The sequence below is a fragment of the Plecotus auritus genome (genome assembly GCF_963455305.1).
Source record: "Plecotus auritus genome assembly, chromosome: 8".
Taxonomy (NCBI): Eukaryota; Metazoa; Chordata; class Mammalia; order Chiroptera; family Vespertilionidae; genus Plecotus; species Plecotus auritus.
Genome location: NC_137782.1, coordinates 155,235,624 through 155,260,302, shown reverse-complemented (window position 1 = coordinate 155,260,302; position 24,679 = coordinate 155,235,624). Strand labels below are relative to the sequence as shown.

The 24,679-nt window shown below is 36.1% G+C and overlaps 1 protein-coding gene across 5 annotated transcripts in view; it reads right to left on the bottom strand.

The window, feature by feature from the left end:
* Positions 1-24,679, bottom strand: part of MAP4K3 (mitogen-activated protein kinase kinase kinase kinase 3) — a 133,115-nt gene that overhangs the window by 43,937 nt on the left and 64,499 nt on the right. For 3 of the 5 annotated variants that reach the window (XM_080683351.1, XM_080683352.1, XM_080683355.1), the window contains 12 exons: positions 23,690-23,745; positions 23,040-23,087; positions 20,391-20,433; positions 19,944-20,016; positions 15,171-15,302; positions 14,904-14,966; positions 14,735-14,816; positions 14,524-14,634; positions 13,737-13,815; positions 11,049-11,107; positions 9,712-9,774; positions 564-622 (listed from right to left, as the gene is read on the bottom strand). In XM_080683351.1, coding sequence (XP_080539477.1) covers positions 564-622; positions 9,712-9,774; positions 11,049-11,107; positions 13,737-13,815; positions 14,524-14,634; positions 14,735-14,816; positions 14,904-14,966; positions 15,171-15,302; positions 19,944-20,016; positions 20,391-20,433; positions 23,040-23,087; positions 23,690-23,745 — 868 coding nt within the window. The remainder of the gene's footprint in view (positions 1-563; positions 623-9,711; positions 9,775-11,048; positions 11,108-13,736; positions 13,816-14,523; positions 14,635-14,734; positions 14,817-14,903; positions 14,967-15,170; positions 15,303-19,943; positions 20,017-20,390; positions 20,434-23,039; positions 23,088-23,689; positions 23,746-24,679) is intronic. The other 2 variants (XM_080683353.1, XM_080683354.1) reach the window with 1 other exon arrangement.

Here is a 24,679-nt window from a genome sequence, read left to right as displayed (position 1 = left end):
ATAAGCTGCCTTTTCACCACTGTGCTGTACCACCTAGATAGTGCGTGGTACAGAGTAGCCTTAAGTAATTTGGGTTTATTTCTTGCATAATTACCTTTCAAGACTTTAGACACATTTTAATTACTGTTCACTTTTTAAAAGACTCTTACCAGCTAAAATATTAAGATTTCTAAACAGTGTGAATATTTCCAGCTGTTTTCAGAGGCCAACACATCTAAGAGACATACCAAAGCAAGTTTTATAAGGAACAGACAGTCTTTACAAATAAAAGAAATAAATTGCTTAAACATATATTTATCCTCATTTGGAATATACTTAGTTTTCTCTAGAGATCTACAAAGTAGCTTGATGTAAAAAATTTAAGGTGATTGTCCCATTATAACAATTATTGATTAAATGATTAGCAAAGTAGCAGTAAAACAAAGTTAAATGTATTTTATGAAATATATCTACAAACTATTTTACTACTATAATTATTTAGTATTATAATTATTAAAATATAATATTTTAAAGCAACTTAATTATCCCTGATTTAAATTTAATTTTAAAAGAACTTTACTTACTTGTTTGTACCTAAAAAGTAACTACCTTGGTGTCCTTGTCCATATTCCAGTTGTAGATCCTAACAGTATAAAACAAAATATTCAGTAAAACAGTAGTATCTTACAAATCACGATGCAATAATATACATTAGTTTTAAAAGAGAAACCCCAGACTTCAAATAAATCTGTATTGCTATATGTTCTTAAAAAGAAGGCATGGTAGGACTTCCAACAATAAAAGGTAAGTTCAATATTTTTCTGGGAACTCATTTAAATAATATATGCAAGTTTCGTTTAAGGATATTGCTATTATAATTAACATTTGTAAAGTCAGCTTTTAGAAAGAAAAAGTTCAAATGAAGTCTTTATTCTCAAGCTCTAATGAAGCAAAAGTGATTACAGAAGGGAACAAACAACAAAAATCTTGGTCTGTCTTTGTAAGAGCTGCAATAATTATGTCTATCATACATTCACACATTGCTACAACTGCTTTATACAGGTAATAATAATTTTTTAAAGAAATAAAATACGTTACTCTTTTAAAGTAAAATATATATATATATATATATATGGATTTGCAAAAGATTATAAATTGTATGTTAGGACTTTTAATATATTTTAAAGAGTTAAGTGTAAGTAGCAAAACTTCAATATTATAAAGGCAGTTCATGAACTATTTAAACATTCTCACTAAATGCTGCATGTTGTAGAGTTAAGAATTGAAATTTAAAGGTACAAACAATATATATGTGCTCGACTCAAACACCTTCTTGAGACCAAAAAAAAAAAAATAAAAAATAAAAAAAATGCTTTTCAACAATAATGGAAAGCAGTTTCCTTTCTCCCCTTCTTCTTAAAGCCTATGTATCTCAAGCACCATTTTAATAATAAAGGGGGAATATTTAACACTATTTTTTTTTACTAGAATATAGTATACTTAAGAGTGCTGTAAGCAGCCTTCCAAGACTGTCAAGTAAGATAGCTGCAACCTTCTCCAAGGCTCCAATGTATTTAACACATAGTTCTCCTCCAGCAATTACTCTGCATTTTAATTAATTTATTTACAAGTCTATAAAAATAGTTGCCAGGCTGTGAGCTCCTCAAACAAAGAGAAATTGTTAAATCCATCTTTCTTCCCTATAGCCCAGGGACTAGCATAACACCTGGCACATATTAACTAGGCCCTAAATAAATGCTTGTTCAGATGCTATTTGTTTATTTTCCTATAAATAGACTGGAGGCCCAGTGCACGAAATTCATGCACTCGGAGGGGTCCCTCAGCCCGGCCTGCACCCTCAGTCCAGGAGCCCTCGGGGGATGTCCGACTGCCGGCTTAGGCCCACTCCCAGGGAGCGGGCCTAAGCCGGCAGTCGGACATCCTTAGTGCTGCTGCCGAGGTGGGAGAGGCTCCTGCCACCGCCACTGTGCTCGCCAGCCATGAGCTCGGCTTCTGGCTGAGTGGCGCTCCCCCTGTGGGAGCACACTGACCACCAGGGGGCAGCTTCTGCATTGAGTATCTGCCCCCTGGTGGTCAGTTTGCGTCATTGCAACCACTGGTTCCTCTGTTCGGTCAATTTGCATATTAGCCTTTTATTATATAGGATAACTAACACTTCAGCCTCATCCATAACAATAAAAGTGCAATATACTATTTAGGCCGGATGTCTTTCCGGATGAAGTCGGGGCTGCGAGGGCCGAGCCCCTTGCACAAATTCGTGCATCGGGCCTCTAGTTAATATATACATGAAAATAACTCTAGGTCACAATACTACTAAGCCTAGAATCCTGAGAGGATTCTAAGCAATACATTACATTTAAATGGAAAGTACTTTAACATGTATTATAAGACCTGTCAAAAAAAATATCTGATAAAAATAAAAATCCAATTTTGTCTTTTTCAATGTTTGTGTTCTTCCACGCATAATAATAAATATTCTTACTAGTGAGAGAAAAGATAGTATATCATAAACAAAAGAGATTATTCAACTGTCACACTGGTATCACATGAAATTCTAATGAAAAGAGATACCTATTCTCTAATTAGTAATGATGGATCTTAATAGAATAAAATCACTGTTATCATGAGACAGTCACACATTATTATGCTGAACAAGTTAATTGGTCATGACTGTATACGGAACTTTTAAACGTTGATATTCAGTAAAGAGAAGTACTCTCTCAATCAATTCACTTTCCAATTCAAGTTTGTTTTCTTCAGCTATAGATAACTGGGCCTCTACAGACCAGCAATATCTTTAGCCAATAATCTCTTAAACCTTTAATCAATGACAGCTTCCCAAAGCATATACTTCTGTTCCTTAAACGCAGACGTGACAACTACCAAGTTGATGATAATGATTGGGGGGAAAATAAATTGAGACCATCAGTGCACTTAGAAGGTAAGTCTAAAAACAACTGACATCGTTCAGGTTGTAGACAGACCAAGGCTGGTGATTCACTGGGCCATGTGTGAAGCCCTCCCAGGAAAGCTGAGACTTAAAGGGGCTTGTTCTTTATAAATTCCTTCCCTGTAAATCAGGTTCTGTTATGTTTCAGCAAACATGGAACATAAACAATGTACTGGCCATGTCATCAAGTAAAAAAATTACACCAAGTCCTTCTAATAATTATCTAATCCTCTTTAATTCAGATATTATTTACCAAGCACCTATTAAATAGTAGGAATTCAGATAGTAAATCAGACAAGAAAAATTAAAAGAAATAGAAAAAAAAAGTAAAACCTGGGCAAAGTTAGTAATTATTTATGTTATCTTTAGGGTAGTCTAAGAAAAGCGGATCTACAACCCTTTTTAAAAGGACTTGAAAGCTATTCTGTAACAGATAACGCTACCAAAATTATTCTTGGAAAGGCACTCAAAATATACCCTAGATGAGTAAAACATGGGCTAAATAAGCTAAATAAGAATACATTTGAACATGCTAGGACAGACATAAAAATATTAGTTGCATAAATCAGGCATCAACTTATTAGTGAATGACAATACTTAACAACATAGTCAAGGTCAGTAAGTAACAACATGGACTGAAAACATGCAATAGCCTAGTACAGATTCAACCCAATGAAAATTTAAGATGGTCTACCCAGCTCAATTAAAATATCTTTCTGAGCCACAAAGTCCAAACTTCCGTGGTTCATTTTAATGAATGGGGGTGTATTCCTAAACCTAGGATAAAGTCTCTAAGAAAATATGGTGCCAGAAAAGAATGAAAAAGAATAAAAGGATGTGACGAGAATACTGGAAAAAGAAAATATATGATCAAGAAGACATTATTGATTTTTTAATACCCCCCCAGGAGATTATAAAGTCTATCTACCTGATGAGAAAACAGCAGGAAGTTAATAGAATTGATACAGTTGGCTACAAAAACAGAGAGAAAGTACTTCACCAATTTATTTTACCCAAGAAAAAAGAACACAGCAGAAGAGGAAAACTTTTTAACATAAAAAATGAGAGAATTGTGGAACAAATAAAATCGTTAGATACCTTTTAATGTGGTAGATAATTTACAGGAGTAAAAAGGAATTGAATCCTGGATAATTCAAAAAGTTTTATTTTTTTTATTTCTTAAAAACTCAGAAAAGGAAGTGGAGTCAGAATACTGATCAAGCAGTCAGTATTCTGACTAATAAAACCAGAAGACTTTTAAGGAAGCTCAAACTGAGTAACATGACTTCTGTACAGCAAGCTTGGAAATGAACACTAGCAGGTCAGGTTTGACATTCTGGAGAATGTCCTACCATTGAGCAATTATGAAATGAGGTCTCCTTAGAAGTTGTCTTCAATATTAGGTAAGAAAAGTGACCACACAACATACATTCTGTAATAAGTAACTAGAGGCCCGGTGCACGAAATTTGTGCACTTGGTGGTGGGGGGGGTCCCCCAGCCTGACCCGTGCCCTCTCACAGTGCAGGAGCCCCACGATCGATCGCCCCAAAGAGGTAGGCCCCACCCACCCATCTGGGGGCTCCTAGGATTGTTCCAAAGAGGTAGGTCAGAGCCGGAGGTCCCGCCTCCACGCCGCACACCAGTGTCAAGTCCCCGCCCACCCGTGTGCGCCCACTGCACATGCAGCCTCCTGGTGATGGATTGTGATGGCATGAGGGCATCACGGCATGAGGGCGTGACTACCACCTAGGCCAGTGGTCGGCAAACTCATCAGACAACAGAGCCAAATATCAACAGTACAACGATTGAAATTTCTTTTGAGAGCCAAATTTTTTAAACTTAAACTTCTTCTAACGCCACTTCTTCAAAATAGACTCGCCCAGGCCGTGGTATTTTGTGGCAGAGCCACACTCAAGGGGCCAAAGAGCCGCATGTGGCTCGTGAACCGCAGTTTGCCGACCACTGACCTAGGCTATTATTAGTATAGATAGTTTAACAGATTTAAAATAAGTAAAGTTGGCATTTACTATTTCTTTTATAGAATAAATATAACTTTATAGACTTTAATTTTGACCTAATTCAGGAATAATTTCAAAGTACTTTTATTATAATTATTGATAACAATCAATTGGTTATTATCTTCCTAACATGTTTTTAATTCTAACTTAAATATTTTATTTCCTTAAGTAGACTAAGTTTCTTCCGAGTAATAATTATATAACTATTCATGTTCCTCCATAGCAACTAACATAGTGTTTCACATACAATTAACTTTAGATATATTTTTCATTATAATGGGCCAAAATATACAGTAAAATTGGGCAAAATTTTAAAAATTGGCATCAGCTGAACAGATGTGTAATATTCTTTTAATTTAAAGACAGATCAGGTAAACACATCTGTATAGTTATGGGCAAAACTGTTACTATTTAATTATCACATTATAATGAGGTTTTTGTTTTTAACTTGGGCATCTTTTAAAATTTAAAGAACTTTTTATGCACTAACAAGCCTAAAAATTAAGCTCTGTTCTTCTGGTTCCATGTATTATCATTGCCTGATTTTTTAAAAAAATATATTTTATTGATTTCTTTTTTTTTTAAATATATTTTATTGATATTTTTATAGAGAGGAAGGGAGAGGGATAGAGAGCTAGAAACATCGATGAGAGAGAAACACTGATCAGCTGCCTCCTGCACACCTCCCACTGGGGATGTGCCCACAACCCAGGTACATGCCCTTGACCGGAACCGAACCCGGGACCCCTCAGTCCGCAGGCCGACGCTCTATCCACTGAGCCAAACTGGTCAGGGCTGCCTGATTTTTTTTTAAAAAATCATTTTATTGTAGTAATGAAAATTGAGGTGTTACATTCAAAATTCATTTACAAAATCATAAAATAAATACACTTAGCATTTAAAACAACCAGAAAGCACCGATGACACCAAACTTCTAGGCAGCAGGCTTTTTACAAGGGAGTAAACGTTTTTCTGGGTCCTAAAGAACTTCGGGCTGTAATCTTGGTGGCAACTGCCCACTAAGATGGCAGCCAAACATTCTGGGCTCATGTGCTTTCTAGGCGCCAGCAACAAGTATTTGTAGGACATAAAATCTTGTTCGCAGTGCTAAAATTTAGGACTGATGAAATTCGGGGGCTGAAATTACTAAGGACAGGTCAAACCCGTTAGGATGGCTATTACTTAAAAAACAAAAACAAAAACCTCCCTTTCTCCTGCCACAAAAGAACAAGTGTTGATGGAAGCAGAGAAATTGGAACCCTTGTGAACTGCTGGTAGGAACTATAAAATGATGTGGCTGCTATGGAAAACTGTATGGCTGTTCCCCAAACATATTAAATGTAGAATTATCATGTGATCTAACAAGTCCCAATCTATTTATATACCTAGGAAAGCACAGATTTGACAGATATTTGTAATCCATGTTCATAGCAGTATTATTCACAGTAATCAATGAATAAACAAAATGTGGTCTATATGTACAATGGAATATTATTCAGTCTTAAAAAAAGGAAATTCTGACAAATGCTACAACATGGATGAATCCTGAAGATGTGATGACATTTTGCTAAGTAAAGGGAGCCAGTCACAAAGGGACAAACGTTCTAGGGTTCCAATTATATAAGGTAACTGGAGTACGAACAAAACCAAAGAGACAGAAAATAGAATGATGGCTGCCACAGCCTTGGGGGAAGGGAGGATGAGAGTTATTGTTTAATGGGTAAGGAGTTGTAGTTTGGGAAGATGAAAATGTTTTGGAGACCAATAGTGGTCATGGTTGCAATACAGGACCTACATAGTGGTTTAGGTATGAATTACTGAGCCAGGCGGCTTAGGTCAAATCCCAGATCTGCTATTATTTAGCTAAGTGGCAAGACCAATGTCAGCTTCTTTGCACCTTAAATTCTCTCATTTGTAAGACATAAGTTAATGTATTTAAAGTGTTTTAGAATGTCTGGCATATAAAAACTTCTTAGATAAGTGTTAGCTTTTATCATCATTAGAAGTGCGTTTAAAGGTTGATTTTATAAATGTCAGGATCTGACAAATATTTCATTCACTCTCCTACCACAAGTTATCTGTCCCTAATGCCCTCCTCTGTCACAAGATCCCACCAACTGTTCCCTCGCTCTTAAGAAATTCCTGATTATTTGGAGAGGGGCTAGTTCTAGGGAACAGAGCCATGATAACTTATTCAAGTTACTAGGCTAGTTCAGCACAGGTACAGAAAAGAGTATTGTAATTCTAAGGCAGTGGTCGGCAAACTCATTAGTCAACAGAGCCAAATATCAACAGTACAACGATTGAAATTTCTTTTGAGAGCCAAATTTTTTAAACTTAAACTTCTTCTAACGCCACTTCTTCAAAATAGACTCGCCCAGGCCGTGCTATTTTGTGGAAGAGCCACACTCAAGGGGCCAAAGAGCCGCAGTTTGCTGATCACTGTTCTAAGGTATTGTGTTTCTCGTGCTGTAATTGTCTTACCTGGAGAATATTAATCTAAACTTTGGGTTCTGTAATCTTTTATTTCCACAACACGTTTCTGTCTTTCTAGCCTACTTATGTCCAATTCTAGAGAAATTTTCAATCCAGAAATCATTGACAGTGTTTTCTTCAGACATTCCTTCTCATTTGCCTCCTTGGACGGTTAATCCTCAATCCTCACACTTTCTGGTCTCTCTGGGCCATCTGATGTATCTTTCTTTCTTTTGTGACAGTGCATCTACTGACTCTTCTTGCTTTTCAACTGCTTCTTCCCTACCTCCAAGGCTGGTTCTACCTTTGACTGCAAAACACAGACATCCACCCATAGCAGTAACCAGTTTTTTGCCCTTTTTCTTTAATCAGACCTAGCTGGGGAACACAGGACATCTCATGGTTCCATCAATCATTTCCTCTTTGATTACTTCAATCTCCCTCTTTTGAGCTAATCCCATAATTACAGCAGTAGTATGACACTTCATAATTTCAGCTATCTGCCATCTCTCAAAACTGTGCCAATGACTGTCTCTACATTAATTCCCATGAAACACAGGAGGTATTTATGTATCCACTTTCTTACTGAAGAACTTATAATGGCTCCTACACAATACTGAAATCAATCTTAGTCCCTCCCAGAAGCCAAACAAACCACATTAACCCAAAAGCTTTTCTTATTCTCTGATGTCTATTATACCAATGATATGTTAGCCTCTCCTCAACAACAGTCACCACAAGTAACCACCTGGCAAAGTTTTGGCAATCCACTACATATTTTGTTGCATAGCTAACAGTTTATATGTACAAGTATTTTTTGTCCATCGAGACAGCAACTGCCCTAAGAGAAATTATTTCTTTCTTTCTTTTTTTTTTAATCCTCACCCGAGGATATTTTCCCATTGATTTTTAGAGAAAGTGGAAGAGAGAGGGAAAGACAGAGGGAAATAGCGATGTGAGAGAAACACATCAATTGGTTGCCTCCTACATGAGCTCCGACCAGGGCCTGGGCCAAGGAGGAGCCTGCAATCTAGGTACGTGCCCTTGACTGGAATCAAACCCGGGACCTTTGGTCTGCAGGCCAACGCTCTCTCCACTAAGCCGAACTAGCTAGGGCTAGAAATTATTTCTAAAATCTCTTTTATGTTCTACAAATATTTGAGGGCACAGATTTAAGGATTTATGTTAAGAATCATTTAAATCAACCAGAATTGAAAGAGATATGTTACTGAAGCAGAGAGGAAGAAAAGATAAGGAAAATTCGACTGAAAAGGCAGAAAAGTGAAATCTAGAAGTAAGTATAAAGGCAACCTGGCCAGCTACAGAAGTAGAAATAGCAACTATTAAAAGTATTATTTATTTAATATTCACCAGGGCTAATGTCCCATCTTTTCTTCCCTAATGGTAAGATAGTCTTAATATTTATAACTTCAAGGGGGCTTTATAATCCAAATTTTGGCCTGAGAAAAACGGATATTACATAATGCTACCTACCGAGCTATAATTTCATCTAAGACTGTTTTCTTTGTTAGTAAGGGGTAAATTATTTCTTAAAATGATATATATGCCTAATTATGCAATATATAAATAATTTTACATATATGAATGAATATGTATATACAGGCAGTCCTCAGGTTACGTCGGACTCGACGTACGTTGTTTCGTGGTTATGTCACCATCTCCCATTTATTTATAAAAAAAAAAAAGTTCCGTCATTTCGACATATGTACACCACGTGCTTTATGTTTTCTATTATTTATTTACCACAAGTAAAGGTCAGGAATTATTGTCTTTCTTTTAAGTTTTTTTTACTGTTTCACTTCATTGCTGCTGTGTATGTACTCCACGTGAGTGACGCAGGTGCTTATGCAGGTGGATCCTGATTACAGTGAAAATCGCGTTATGTCGCGCCGTAGGAACGGATCTCAGATGTAACCTGAGGACTTACTGTATGTGGATGGGTCCTAGTTCATTAAAACTGGATATTTTTATAGGGAAATTTAATTAAAACTCATATTTGAGTCAGAAAATTAAATTTTTTTCATAAAAAAGAAAAATATTTTTATTTTTTATTGTAACATTATGTATTTGAGTAAATGTATTTAACTTGTAATGGAAAAAATTGCTATAATACTTAATATAGCAGGATGTTATAAAACAATGCTAAAACTGGTTCATTAAAATTTGACAAAGTGTTTGATAAAAAAATAAAACAAACAATTAAGACTGAAACAATGCTGACAAGAAAATCAGAAGATAAGAAATACCAGATTAGATCTTGCAGTGTAGTATATTTCTTCTGAACTGTCCAAAAAATCATCACTGTCGGGCTGTTTAGCAGAGACCAAGAAACCCAAGTTATTTACACTTACACTAAAAGCCACAAATTCACAAAGGGAAACTTTCTTAACTGAAGTAAGTCCTGCTAACATAATTTTGTTAAGGCAAATGCAAAGTCAAATCATATTAAAAGGTTTCTAAAAAAGCAACGCTGCAACAAATTTGCTCTATAATGCAGTTACTAAATTAGCGCAGAACTTAAATACATGCAATGCCAACTTAAAAAGAGAAAGAGCAAATAAACTGCCTTAACAAAATACAATTAGCATTAATAAACATCATGACTACTTTTTCTTCTTAACCTTTTCCATCTTCTACATAAATGTCAGGCTTCAGTATTTAATATGATCATTTTAAGAATTTTTCTTTAACATTCCGTTCTTCCATGCTGGTATACTGAATTAAAATAACTCCAAAAATTAAAGGTTAAATACTCCCTCTGTGTGCCTTTAGTCAAGTGGGTTAACTTAAATGTAAGAAGGAAGTTTCCACTTCAACCCTTAGTACTTATTAACAGTTACTTTCTTCTTGTTATTAAAAAGAAAGAAAAAAGTAACATAAGCTGGAGCTCTGGTAAAGTAATTATTTAGGGTTAATTCTGTTTATTTTTTAAGTCTCATGTTTTATTCTTCCATAGAATAGTAACATCTCAAATACTTGCAAAGCATTTTGCTTCTAAGACTACATCTAATATATCATGTATCTGGAAAGGAGTCTAAAACATTAACAAAAAGAATCATGAAAAGGAAGTTCATACAGTTAGCAAGCCTTAAATGAATGACAAACTTGATCTACTATGTATGCCTACTCTCTCCTGAGCTTTAGTACTCCAAACAGATGTGACTCTACTCTGATGTTTAAAAAACTGGCTCACACTCAAAAGACAGTCCAAAAATTTAGTGAGAAGATGGGCTTTTATTGACCAAACATTTTAGTTTAATACTACAGCATTTATCCTAATAAATACATACACAAAAGCTACTCAAAATGAGAAACAAAAATGAAAAAAATTAAAGAGCCAGCATTAAAAACAGTGATTTAGAGACTGGTAAAACCAGTAAGTTTCTCCTAAATAATTTTGAAAATATTCAATCTCAGCAACACAGATTTATTTATTCTGAATTTCAGAATGACTTACCTTTTTATTTCCCCAAATGCTTTAGAAAATATTAATAACTAGCTTTTTAAGTCAGTTCCAATGTATCATAAAGACCAATTAAAACATTTACTTTTAGTGTTAACATTCCAAGACTACACTACTTACAAGTTCATGATGTGGTTCTGTCTCTTTCCTTAAGGGAGGATCAAATTTTACTTGGCCAACTAAAAAAGAGAAAGAGTAAAGCCATGATCTGTTTCTTTATTCTTAATGATACACTTATTTTAAAAGTTACTCCATGGCAAAACACACTTAATTTTACTATCTACCATACCTTAATCACAATCCAAAAATTTAAATAAAGAATATATTAGCCGGAAAAAGTCCAAGAAAGTCTAAGCAGTTAAAGCTTACTCTGTTAATAGTAGGCCTTTTCCAAAAGGAGGGCAATATCAAAAAAACTGGGGTATAGGTCTCTAGTTTCAAATAGCATATAGATGCCTCTGCAGTTAGGGACTGAGAACTCACTGACATAAATTAGTAAAAAAATGATCCAGAAATAACTGTACTTTGCAAAAAGGGCCTGAAAATATAATTTTAAAACAGAATCAGATAACAAGATAAAAAGTACTTTAAATTAGATTTTCAATAGTACTCAATCCAACGTTTTCTAAATCAACTACAAAGACAACTCCAATCACCTTTTTGTATTATAATTAAAGACATGACAAAGAAATCCTGTAATTAATTTTGTATATTAAAAAATAATGGGGAATAATCATATACTAAAGTTATAATTTTTAGATAAAATGCTTTGGGGGGAAATTAGCAAATTTAAATCATGTGGCTTCACAGGAGCTTTAGGGTAATTTTATATGGTCATACAAACTAATCATTGACAAAATACCAAATCCCAGTCCTGGTTTTTTTCACAATGCATTATGCTTTCTTTCAAGAGTTTCCTCCTTTTCAGAGCATTTCCAGATAGCACCAGCACGAACTTTGCCTAAGAACTTAATATACAGTGCATAGTCCAGCCAAATTTTCTAAGCAAGGTTCACAAAAGACTTCCAGTTTGTAGGCCACACCAGTGTTCTGAGGTGGTTTCTGAAATGGAGTGTTTGTAAAAGACCACTGGGCTGGAAGCTGAGATCTAGGACTTGCTGTTAACTTAGTGTATGACTCCATTCCACAGGCAAATCTATTCATCTCTGCATTTCTTTTTTGTTTTTTATTAACTGATAATAGAGTCTGCATCTACTTAACTCACTTAGCTTTTAAGATAAAGAGATGGATTCATCTTAATTAAAGGATAAAATGTATTATTGTTATTGTGACTAACCTAGCCAAAGAGTGGGAATAGTTTCTTAAATGCAGTTATCTTAAGTTACCACATTACCTGATTTCCCTAAATGACCTTCCCTAAGGTCATTCTGGAGTTCAGGTCCCTAAAGGATAAATCTTCAGCTCACAGAGAAGTGTTATCACAAACCTGATTGCACTAAATTAGCATTCTAAGTCATAGGGAATTGATGCTTCCAAGAAGAAAAAAAAAGTTCAGGCATAATTATTCCCGAGATTCCTGTGGGCAGTTTATCATTGCTAAGTTGACGGTACTGGGTCCCATGAGACTGGTCTATCCCAGGGAGCCCATAACTTGGCTGTCCATGAGAATTACATGGAGAGCTATTTTAAAAGGTAGAATCTTGGGTTGACCCAAGACCTATTGAGTCAGGATCTGTGGAAAAGTGGGGCTTCAGAATCCATTTTTATTTTTTATTATTATTACTTTTTAAAATATATTTTGATTGATTTCTAAGAGGAAGGGAGAGAGATATAGAAACATCAATGATGAGAATCATTGCTCGGCTGCCTCCTGCACGCCCCCTCCTGGGGATCGAGCCCACAACCAGCACATGTGCCCTTGACCGGGAATCAAACCATGAACTCAACCACTGAACAACACCAGCCGGGCTGAAAATCGATTTTCAAAGGCTCTCGGGTTATTCAGATATTAAGCCAGTTTGCAGATTTCTACCTCTTCTTGACACTCTAAGTGTGGCCCTTGCACCATCAGCATCTACATAACCTGGGAGGTTGTTAGAAGCAAAGAATCCCAGATCTGCTGAATCAGAAATTGCATTTTGACAAGCTCTCTAGGTGATTTATACACACACTAGAGGCCCGGTGCACGAAATTCGTGCACAGGTAGGATCCCTAAGCCTGGCCGGTGATCAGGGCCAATCAGGTTCCCCCCCGCCTCCCCTCCTCCTTTCCTCGCCACCCACAACTGCTGCCACCCACCCCTGGTTCCCCGTCCCAGCCCAGGGCCCAGCCGGGGGGAGGACTGAGGGAAGGGACCTGGAAGATTGGCCGCTGGCTCCAAGGAGGGAGCTGGCGGGGCCTGCCGGCCGGTGGGAAAGACCAGGAGGGTTGGCCGGCAGGCCCCATCGGCGATTGGGACCTGCAGGCTGAGGGCAGCTCCTGTGTTGCGCATCTGTCCCCTGTGGTCAGTGCACATTATAGCGACCGGTTGTTCCATCGTAATGGTCACTTAGGCTTTTATATATAGATAAAAGTTTAAGAACACTGACTTGGTGTATTCACTCCTGCCTATTCTAGGAACTTTATTCCTCTTCACAAACAATAACAACACACCTCCCCCGCCGCTTCCAAAAATTCCTTAGAAACAAGGAGAATAAAATCCTTACGGCCTTAAAAAAACTCTTACCTTTAAAAGGTTTAGTAAAAAGAACTACTTGGAAGAAAATAAAGCAAAAGTATTGTAACAAAACTACAACTTGAAATCTTATTTGTTAATTAAGTTATGAAATGTGTATAGTACATACTCACAGTTGATCTCCGAGCGTGTTTTTTCTTCTCTCACGTTTCTACTTGTTGAAGGAATTCTATGTGGCACAGCAACAAGAGGCTAGGAAACAACAAAATTAATGACATGTGGCATTAGATAATCAAGTTACAATCTGGTCCACAAAATCCATCAAATATAAAATAAACACTTCATTTTATGTAAAAATGGGAATGAAATACATTTGTCAATATTAAAAAAAAAAAAAGGCAACCACAAAATGGAATTCTTCAGGTCATCACTGGGATAAAGTCTCAAGATTAGAAATATGTTTTATCTGCAGTAGGTTCCCAGTAAATGTTCTGAGTTAAATATAAATAAATATTAAAAATGCAATATTTCAATAATTCAATAGCTATCCAAATGCTGCAGCTAGCTTTCCTTGTTGCAGAGAAAAACTGTAATTTAAAAAATCTGCCTCAACTTCTATTTCAACAAGGATAAGATAAATGAAATGAAATAATGCTAAAAGTGTTAATGAATTATGGTCTCATTACTTAGTAAACACAATTTTCTCCCTTTATGTTTTTTCTTACACGAGCAGCCCTCTATTTTCTTTCCTTTTACTTTTAAAATCTTTCTATGTTATTGCCACTGTCAGAGAAATATTCTGGGGGATGGGTGGAGTGAGGATGAGTTCTCCTGGCTGTTAATTCACATCACTTCTTTTAAAATCTGTCTGGTGGCCACTCAATAAGCAGGTTACTTGATAATTAAACATCTGTCTATACATATCTGTTGTATATACTAGTTAGTAAAAACAGTTCCTACCTCAGGATCATCATCATCAAAATCATGGTAAGTGGAATGATCAGGATTATTCACTTTATCCAAGAGTTCGATTGCCAAAGACCGTGTCAAAGGTTGTGTGACAAATGGATGCTATACAAATAAAGTAATACAGTACAGAACACTTATTAGAAACTTGATGGAATGACATTTTATTTTTTGAAAACAAGACAGTTTGGGGTAAAGGTAATACCTGTAATAACTTTTCAGCTGTTGGTCTTTTTTTTGGATTTTTGGTAAGTGCCATTTTCACAAAATGATGAAAACTATTTGACCTAAGAAATTTTAAAATGAGTGTTTTAAATTTCAATTATTTTTTCCTCAAGAATGACTATAAAAGTAAATAACACAAAGATACTCACCACTTCACTTTATCCTTTAGTTTAGGAGGCTGAAAATTGCTTTTTGTCATTAGAAATAATGCTCTGAAAAATCAACAACAAACCATTACACAGCATTTTAAGATTTCATATTAATATATAATGTAAATTCTATTACTCTTATTCACAAATAAAGTAAAGCATAAAATGCAAGAATAAGCATATTATTTATTCATGACATAATAAATAATACTGGAGTGGAGAACCCCTTAATTAAAACGTAGGATTCTTCAACTATGATGCACTGACCTCATTGGGTGTAAGTCAAACATAGGAGGCTGGAGCTCAGCGAGTTCTATGGCGGTGATCCCCACTGCCCAGAGATCACAGAGCTGATTGTACCCCCCTTTCCTCTCAACAGCTGCGACTTCTGGAGCCATCCTGAAGGAAATATTCCAGAAAAGAAAACTTTTTGTTTATTGTATTTTCCTTCATATTCCCACCAGAGGCACATGGAACCATCACTATCTAAGTTGAGATCTACATGCCTTGATATCTAAAAAGTATGCAATATTTAAAAGGCCATTTCTCCTCAGATCTCATCATCTCATAAGACCCTCCATCCCAAACCCCTATGGATGATTTGTTACTTTGTTATACTTCTTCCTATTAAGGTTTGTAAAACTTTACAACTATGACAGAACAACATATCTCAAATCTCTCTTCCCTCCACACAGCGAAATTCCAGAGAAATAACATCTTGCAATATTCTATAAGTTTTACCTCCTTACATCAATAAACTACAATCTGGCCTCTGACTGTTTTCACTTGACCAAAACTATTTACTGGGGCAGCAAAAATCTTCATTTAACACTTAACTCATATTTATTTAATTATCATTTTTTCAGTTTTATTATAATGATGGGGAAGTTATAAAAGTGTCTAGTTTAAAAAATATTTATCCATAGACAAGTTGTCTGAACTATTATTTTTTGTTTCTTTTAATTTTCTTATAGTCTGATTCTAATTTTATCTGTATAAATTTATATTTGACTAATTTAAATAATTACATTAATTTTCAAATATTAAAATTTCCAAATCCTAAACAACAGTTTTGAAAATAACTGAGATAGACATCTTAACTCTTTAAAAAATATATATTTTATTGATTTTTTACAGAGAGGAAGGGAGAGGGACAGAGAGCCAGAAACACTGATGAGAGAGAAACATCAATCAGCTGCCTCCTGCACCCCCCCCACTGGGTATGTGCCGGCAGCCAAGGTACATGCCCCTGACCAGAATCGAACCCAGGACCCTTCAGTCTGCAGGCCCTTCTATCCACTGAGCCAAACCAGTCAGGGCCACATCTTTTTTTTAAAAATATATTTTATTGATTTTTTACAGAGAGGAAGGGAGAGGGACAGAGAGCCAGAAACATCGATGAGAGAGAAACATCGATCAGCTGCCTCCTGCACACCCCCAACCGGGGATGTGCCCACAACCAAGGTACATGCCCTTGACCAGAATCGAACCTGGGACCCTTCAGTCCGCAGGCCGACGCTCCATCCACTGAGCCAAACCGGTCAGGGCCAGGGCCACATCTTAACTCTTACATATCAAAATAGTGATTTAAGTAAGTAGCCTTATATATGCACATTTGTCTTCCTGGTATGATTTCAGGGAAGTTAAGTCAGTGAAGTTAGAAAAAAACAAAAGCAAAAAAAATCCCCCACCTTCAAACACTTGGTCTTAAAATCTTGTAAATCTTAAAGGAGCTCTATGAATATTCAAATTATTATAAGAAAAGTGAACATTAAAGTATGCCAGTTATTACTTTATTGATGGCTACATTACAGCTAGCTGGTTCTTAGCCCCTAAGTATCCCAGAAAGGCTGACAAATTAGGGTTATAAACTTATAAAAGTTGGGTTGGGGTTGGAAACATATGTATTAGAAAATGTGAAGTCTAAATAATGACGCTAGTCTCCCAGATTCCTCCTTTCTGCCTTCAGGGCTCAGCAGTTGCTCCTTCCCCATTCCAACTGGATAAAGACCAAGAGAAATGGAAGGGAGGCTGCAGACCCAAAGGTGGCAGAAACAAAGAGCAGGGGTTGGGGGCCGCTGAAGTCTGTTCAGAGCAGTGATGGGGAACGTCCAGCCCCGCGGGCAGTATAACGCCCGTGAAATCATTTGGTCTGGGCCTGCCATGGCATTTAGGGGCGAGTTAATTAAAGGTTTGACCAAACAGACCAGGCAAATTTTTAAGTTGATAATTTCGGATGGCCTGTGAATGATGTTATAAATATCCAAATGGCCCCTGGCACAAAAAGGTTCCCCACCCTTGGTCTAGATCAGGGGTGGGCAAACTTTCTGACTCGAGGGCCACAATGGGTTCTTAAACTGGACTGGAGGGCCGGAACAAAAGCATGGATGGAGTGTTTGTGTGAACTAATATAAATTCAAAGTAAAGGAGCGGAGGGGAGAGCAAGAGAACCCTCCACTCTTTCGGCTCCATGGGCCAGATAGAACAGCAGAACGGGCCGGATCCGGCCCGCGGGCCGTAGTTTGCCCACGGCTGGTCTAGATCTAGAACAATGTGTCTCCCCGTCCCCTCTCCTGGTTTTCTGCACTTGCTCAGTTCTCAGTAAACACCAGGCTTACATGGTGCCTCCATGCATACAGAGCTATGAATCAGTTTTTAGTGCCTTGCTCTTCAATGTGAATCAGAAGATAAGGATTATGAGATAAGGAAGCCTCCATCATGAAAGTATGAAACTAAGAAGTTGAGAAAATCTTATAGAAAGCAGAACAAAAAATATTTTTTCAAGTAGTAGAAAATTTGAGAAAGTTAATGGATTAGTCTAAGTGGCCCAAGACATAACGAATGTGATCCAGAAAGAGAGAGCAGGATAAAGTATAACAAAGAAATTGTCAAAGAAGTAATACAAGAATATTTCCCAGAACTGAAACACATGAATCTTTTGATTAAAAAGTACAAGAAATAATGTTGTACAACAACGTTGTCTCTTGACATGCCAAGTACAACAAATAAAAGTAAAAATGACAGAAAACACAAGACTTTCTGTGATATATCATCATGGAATATCAAACCACTAGAAATGATTCTAGGGGGAGGGGTTACATTTGAAGACCATGTATCATCCTGGCATCACACTTCCATCAGCATCAGAGAAAAGGAACCTCTAGGGCAGTGGTTCTCAACCTTTCTAATGCTGCGACCCTTTAACACAGTTCCTCATGTTGTGGTGACCCCCAACCATAAAATTATTTTCGTTGCTACTTCATAACTGTAATTTTGCTACTGTTATGAATCGTAATGTAAATATCTGTGTTTTCCGATGGTCTTAGGCTCTATGGCAGCGGTTCTAAGACCATCGGAAAACAGATATTTACATTACGATTCATTAATAGTAGCAAAATTACAGTTATAAAGTAGCAATGAAAATAATTTTATGGTTGGGGGTCACCACAACATGAGGAACTGTATTAAAGGGTCGCGGCATTAGAAAGGTTGAGAACCACTGCTCTAGAGCAATATTTCAAAAATCTTAATCTAAAATTCTAAATTCACCCAAATTGTAAGTCAGGTATGAAACCAGACATGCAGTCTCAAAAATTTTACTCCTCAAATTTCTCGAGAAGTTAGTAAATCATGTGTGAGGAAGATCTGGATTCCAGGAAATGAATTTCCAAGCTGATGATAAAAAATTCCCAGGGAGAGAAGCTATGCGAAAAGACCTAGAAAATGAGCAATTCAGATTGGAATAGGAGATAAGAGGACTCCAAAAAAAGATTATTATAAGAAAAAAGACAAATTAAAACAAAGCAAAAACAAACAAAAATCAGGACAAATAATTTGATAGGCTTTATGATGTGGAAAATTGTATAGAGGCATGTTATAGACTGCGAAATGTGAAAAGATATAGAAGTCTTGGCCAGGGATTAAAAAAAACTAACAAATTAAAAATGAATAAATTATTCAATATAGAAAAAGCTTTTCAAGGTAGCACATGTAATAATATAACAATTAACTCAGCAAGTACACTGCAAGGACTAGATGATGAATGAAGAGAGCTAAAATCTTCACCTATCGTAACAGAGTCTATAAACAATAACAGATAATACTAGAGATGGCAGAATACACAACTAGATAAGTTTTTATAAGCCCTTTAGGACTACTTAACTTCTAAAATATACATCCACTTGATAAAAAGAAAAATTGATACAAAAAATGGTATATATCATCTCCTAAATCTGAAAATGAGTCACCCAGGTTAGTGCCATCCCACTGCTGATGACTACGAGGGCATCAGGGGAGTCCTGGCACTTAAGCTGAAGAAATGTTAAGAATTCTGAGCTGCTGTTACTTTACAGTAATGGTGTGAACAAGAAAGCTCTACACGGGTCTACCACCATCATATTCACAATGACTAAGAGCATATCTAGCACATAGTAAATGGTCGAAACCATTTATTGAATAAATTAATAAAATTTTTTTATAGAATGGTTAAAGAATACTAGCAGACTAATATGGCTAGAAAGAGGGATCTGTGAAGGCAACTGGAAGCATTTAAGATTAATGAGGCAGAGAGATGTCACACTGTGGAACACTCTAAATGCCAAGAAATATGTATTTGATCTTGTGTGCAAGCAAGATATGTCAAAAAGTCTTGAGCAAAGGGGTACTGTGAATAATGTAATGTTGGAAGACTAGTCAAAATATGGACTGGAAATGGAGGTAAAGAAAGACATATGAAAACATCTGTGAAAATACATGAAAGGTAGAAGCAAGGGTTCAGTTTTTCCAGGAGAGTTGGAAAAAGTTCCCTAAAAACATTAATCGTTACAGTCTTTTTCACCTTAATGAAGTTAACATGGTAGAATATTCTTTGGCTGTGTAATCCAGCCACAAGCATATATGCCTAAATTACTTAACTTGTTAACGAACTTCTTAATGTTTTCATCCTAAAGTGTTTTACTATTTTGTCTATTTTTTAAATGCTGAATTTAATAATGAAAAAACACATACCAACAAGTTAATTATCAATTAAAATACAATTACCAATATGGTGTACCAATGAAAGACTTCCGTTTGGCAATGGTAGCTGTTATCTGTGCAGATACTCCAAAATCAGCTATTAAAAAAATGAGAAACATTTAGAAAAGAAAACTGAAAGTAATATTTAAGGCAACATGAGAAGAACCTTTAATTATTATTTTCATTAAACTATCTTTAATTACTTTCATTAAACTCATTTGTAGAAATAGGAGATATTCTCTAATACCATATTAAAAATTTTAACTTTAATGGACGAGCATTAAAATATTACAAAGTAGTCAGCGTATACCATAGCCAAGTAGATTCCCATATATCCCCACATGAATCAAATGACAACAGACGTCAAGATCAAATAATTTTTATGAGAGAGGGCAGAGATCATCTAAACAGGAGAATAGAAATTTACTAGTTTTGGAATAAATTTGCATGACAAAATTTTAATTTACTTACCCAATTTCACATGACCATTATCCGTTAACAGAATGTTAGCTCCCTTCAAAGTGAGAACATTGTAGTTAAATTAGGAAACATTTTATCAGGCAGCACATATAATAACTGTACTTATTAAAATAATCACAAGTGGCAGCCTTAGACCTGGAAATACTTAACATGTAGTGTACGACCAATTAAATGTTAAATTATTATATTCACAGAAAATTTTACTATTTCCTTTTTAAGCAATTTGCCTATGCTTATAAAATGTTCTGCCTTGCAAAAGCTGCTATTAACATAATATGAATGTAACTATTAAAGTGATATATTAGTTTTCATCTAAATGTTATTTTCTTACTGATCAAACACTGTCACGGCACTTAAATGTCACCTTATCCTGGCATTTTCAATTCTTGTATTATATTTTGGACTTCATTGCTATATCCTGTTGAAAAATAAAAACAAAACTCCAATCCATCAGTTGAACCAGTGCTGGGGTGTAAGACTGAACCTTGCTGCTTAGTATGTGAGGCTGTCTATCCTTAATATGTCTGTCCAGAGCTTAGGACCATTCAGGATACAATTAGCCACCGGCCCACAAAATTAAAATGTCACCTATCTCCATGACTGTGAGATAATAGAAAACAGATATTGGTCTGTGCCTCCAGTTCCTGGACAAAGCTCCTGAAACCCTTATAATTTCTTCAGCGATAAGAGCACCAGGAGCATCTTCTGTTCCAATATTTGGTCTTTTGCCCCAGTTCTTGACACAGCACATCTGAAACTTTGCCTGATTTCCTGGGTGACAGGCGTGTCCTGTTCTAATGAAGCAACTCTAGGTGAACTCCTGGACGGTTCCTGGGTGAGGGCTGGCCACTGGAAGACCAAGCCGTGATTGCAAGCTTGGAATTTCCAGCCTCGCCCCATCCCCTGAAGAAGGGAGCAGTGCTAAAAATGGAGTGCATGATCGATCATGCCTCTGTGAGGAAGCCGCCATAAAATCCCAGCAGTACAGTTTGGAGGGCTCCTGTGTTGGTGAACATGAGTAGGTGCTGACAGAGTGGTGTGCCCTGGAAAGTGCTTGGAAACTCTGTGCCTCTTCCCAGACCTTGCCCTATGCATCCCCTCCATGTGGATATTCATCAGTTTCCTTTTTTGTTGTTAATTCTCACCCAAGGATATTTTTTCAATTGATTTTTTTTTTTTTTTTTTTTAGAGAGAGTGGAAGGGAAATGGGGGGGGTGGGGAGAGAGAGACAGACAGAGACAGAAATATCGACGTGAGACACATCAATTGGTTGCTTCCTGCATGTGCCCCAACTGGGGCTGGGGATCAAACCTGTAACCCAAGTACATGCCCTTGACTGGGAATCGAACCCATGACCCTTTGGTGCATGGGCCGAAACTGAGCAACACTGGCCAGGGCTATCATATCCTTTAATAAACTGGTAAACATTAATTATTTCTCTAAATTCTATGAGCTGCTTTAGCAAATTAACAGAACTCAAGGATGGGGTCTTTGGAATCTCCAATCCATAGCTGGTTGGTCAGAAGCACAGATAACCTGAGCTTGGGACCAGCATCTGAAGTGTGTGTGTGTGTTGGGAAGGGGCAGAGGGGCGCAAAGGGGTGAGGGGAAGTCTTGTGGGACTGAGCCCCGAATTGAGTTAGAGTGTAGGGCATCCAGCTGGTGTCACAGAGAATTGCTTGTTGTAAAAAACCTCCATGTTTAGCCGAAACCGGTTTGGCTCAGTGGGTAGAGCGTCGGCCTGCGGACTGAAAGGTCTCAGGTTCAATTCCGGTCAAGGGCACGTACCTGGGTTGCGGGCACATCCCCAGTAGGGGGCGTGCAGGAGGCAGCTGATCGATGTTTCTCTCTCATGGATGTTTCTAACTCTCTATCCCTCTCCCTTCCTCTCTGTAAAAATATCAATAAAAAAAAAAAAAAAAAAAAAAAAGCAGCAGGATTTCATTAAAAAAAAACCCAAAAACCTCCATGTTTGGTGACCAGAAGTGTTCTGTGAAGTGTTCTGTGTCAGTTGTAAAGGAGACTCACAGCAAAGACACAGTAGGGAAGAACTGGGATTTCACTATATGGAAAGAAAAAAACCTGAGTTGTTTCCATTACAATGACTTAGTAGCATTTTAGCTACTTTTGCTTCTTGACCTAAGTTCAAAGATATTAACCACTTTATTTTCAATAAGCTCAAACTTCTGAAGGAGGAAGAAATACATACTGTCTCCAAAAGGTACTGCAGGCTTTTATTTATTTATTTTTGTCTTTTCTGCAACTTTTAAATGAGGAAGCAAAAGTAAGCTGCCTCTTTAGTCCAGGGTGCCATCAATTATGTAATTATAACCTTATGGGGGAAAAATACTAGGAAACCCCTTCCTGCCCCAAACAGAGGGGGAAGTAATAGAAGACTGCACATTAACCCACAATTGTACACTTCAAAAGGGTGAATATTATGGCAGGTGAATTGTATCTCAATAAAGTTGCTATAAAAAATAAAACCTTTAAAAGCAATACTCAATTTTATTATAATAACATATTTCAGATAACAAATTCATCCAATAGAAAAATCCAGACAATTCTGGTCAACAGTTTGATCAGAGGATTTAAAAATGAAGAGAGGGACAATAGGTTAAACATATAATGTGTACGTACCTTTATATCTCTGTGCATTTTTCCTTTACTGTGAAGATAGTATAGTCCCTGGAGTTTCAAAAACACAAAACACAGAAATCAACAAGATTTTACTACAGAGCTCTTTGGGATTTAAAATGATCCATTGAGTAGCATTCTCCATTTTTTATTTACTTATTACAGAAAGTCTTATGATAATCAATTTATTTTATTGATTTATCTTAATAAACAAAAGAATCAAGAAAATGAAAAAGGCAAAGTTCAGTTGGAACCATTCATTTTCCTAAGATAAGTAATTTTCACTAAACTCTGCAAATAATTTGAAATAACTTAAAAAGTATCTGTGCAATTAGGATCAGAATGAGTTTCAATTACCACAAGAATTCTTAATTTTCAAGCCTTTCTTTGGTATTAAGAGGAATATAAAAACATAAAGTAATAAATCCACAGCACTTAAAACTCAGGATTTCAAATTATCACACTGAGGCTTTGAAGTACTGATATGCAGATGTAACTTGGGTTTATTAGAAAAACAATTAAAAATGTGTTAATATTCAAGAGTTTACCAAACTAGAATATTTAATCCTACTTTACTTAACAGGTAATAATACACAATAATTAAACATTAACTTCAATGAAGAATGTTACTTTTTAATTAGCATTGGATTTACCTGTAGTGTTTCTCGGCTAACATATGCAATTTGCAATTCTGACAGAGGTCCCGTTACTGTCAGAGAAGAAAATTAACATTAATAAAATTAGGCAAAGCATGTTTTTCAAAACTGACAATGTTTTACAAGTTCCACTAAGCAACAGGTTTAACATTTAAGAAATAACTCTAAAATGTAAGCTCCATGAGGGCAGGATTTTAAATAATCTGATTGATTCATTGTTGTATCCCATGTCCAGAACAGTGCCTAGCATGAAAAAGTTGTGCAATAAATGTTTATATAACGAATAAAAACCTGACATAGTCTCTGAAATTAGTTATAATTTTATAGCTCACTAACCAATATTATTTCTTAAATATTACAAGAAAGAAAGCATGGACAAGAGGTTTAGCTAGTTTTATAAAAAGCTTTTTAAAAACTGTTATGTTACATGTATTATGGCTCATTTAAAGTCAATTATTTTCCGCCAACATTTTTAACTTTATAGCTATAAAATTAATGTAATTTCACTATAAAACATTTCAATCAACAGAGAAGTTTGGAAAGTATAGGCCTCTTACTTATTCTAATTGTTACCAATAGTTTGGCCTATAGATTACCATGCAATTTTACGCAGAGACATTTCATATAATATATTTATGCATCACACACAAAAGCATAAGTGGAATCATATTACATATATAGTTCTGGAACCTGCCCTTTTCACTTATCATGGCCACCTTTCTGCATCAATAAGTATAGCTTAATCATACTGTAATATTTGAAAAATATTTATCCTTGTGCATCTATCCACTATGGAAGATATTTCAATAGTTTTCTCTTTTTCACTAGTCATCATTTTAGAGTAAAGAAATTCGTTGGGAGAGACTATGCTGAAAATCAAATTCCAATGATAGGAATCTCTGCTAATGACTTTATACCAAGATATAGTGAAGTGAAACAAAATCAGTATTCTATTCAAATAGTCTTTTAACATTTCCTTTATTACAA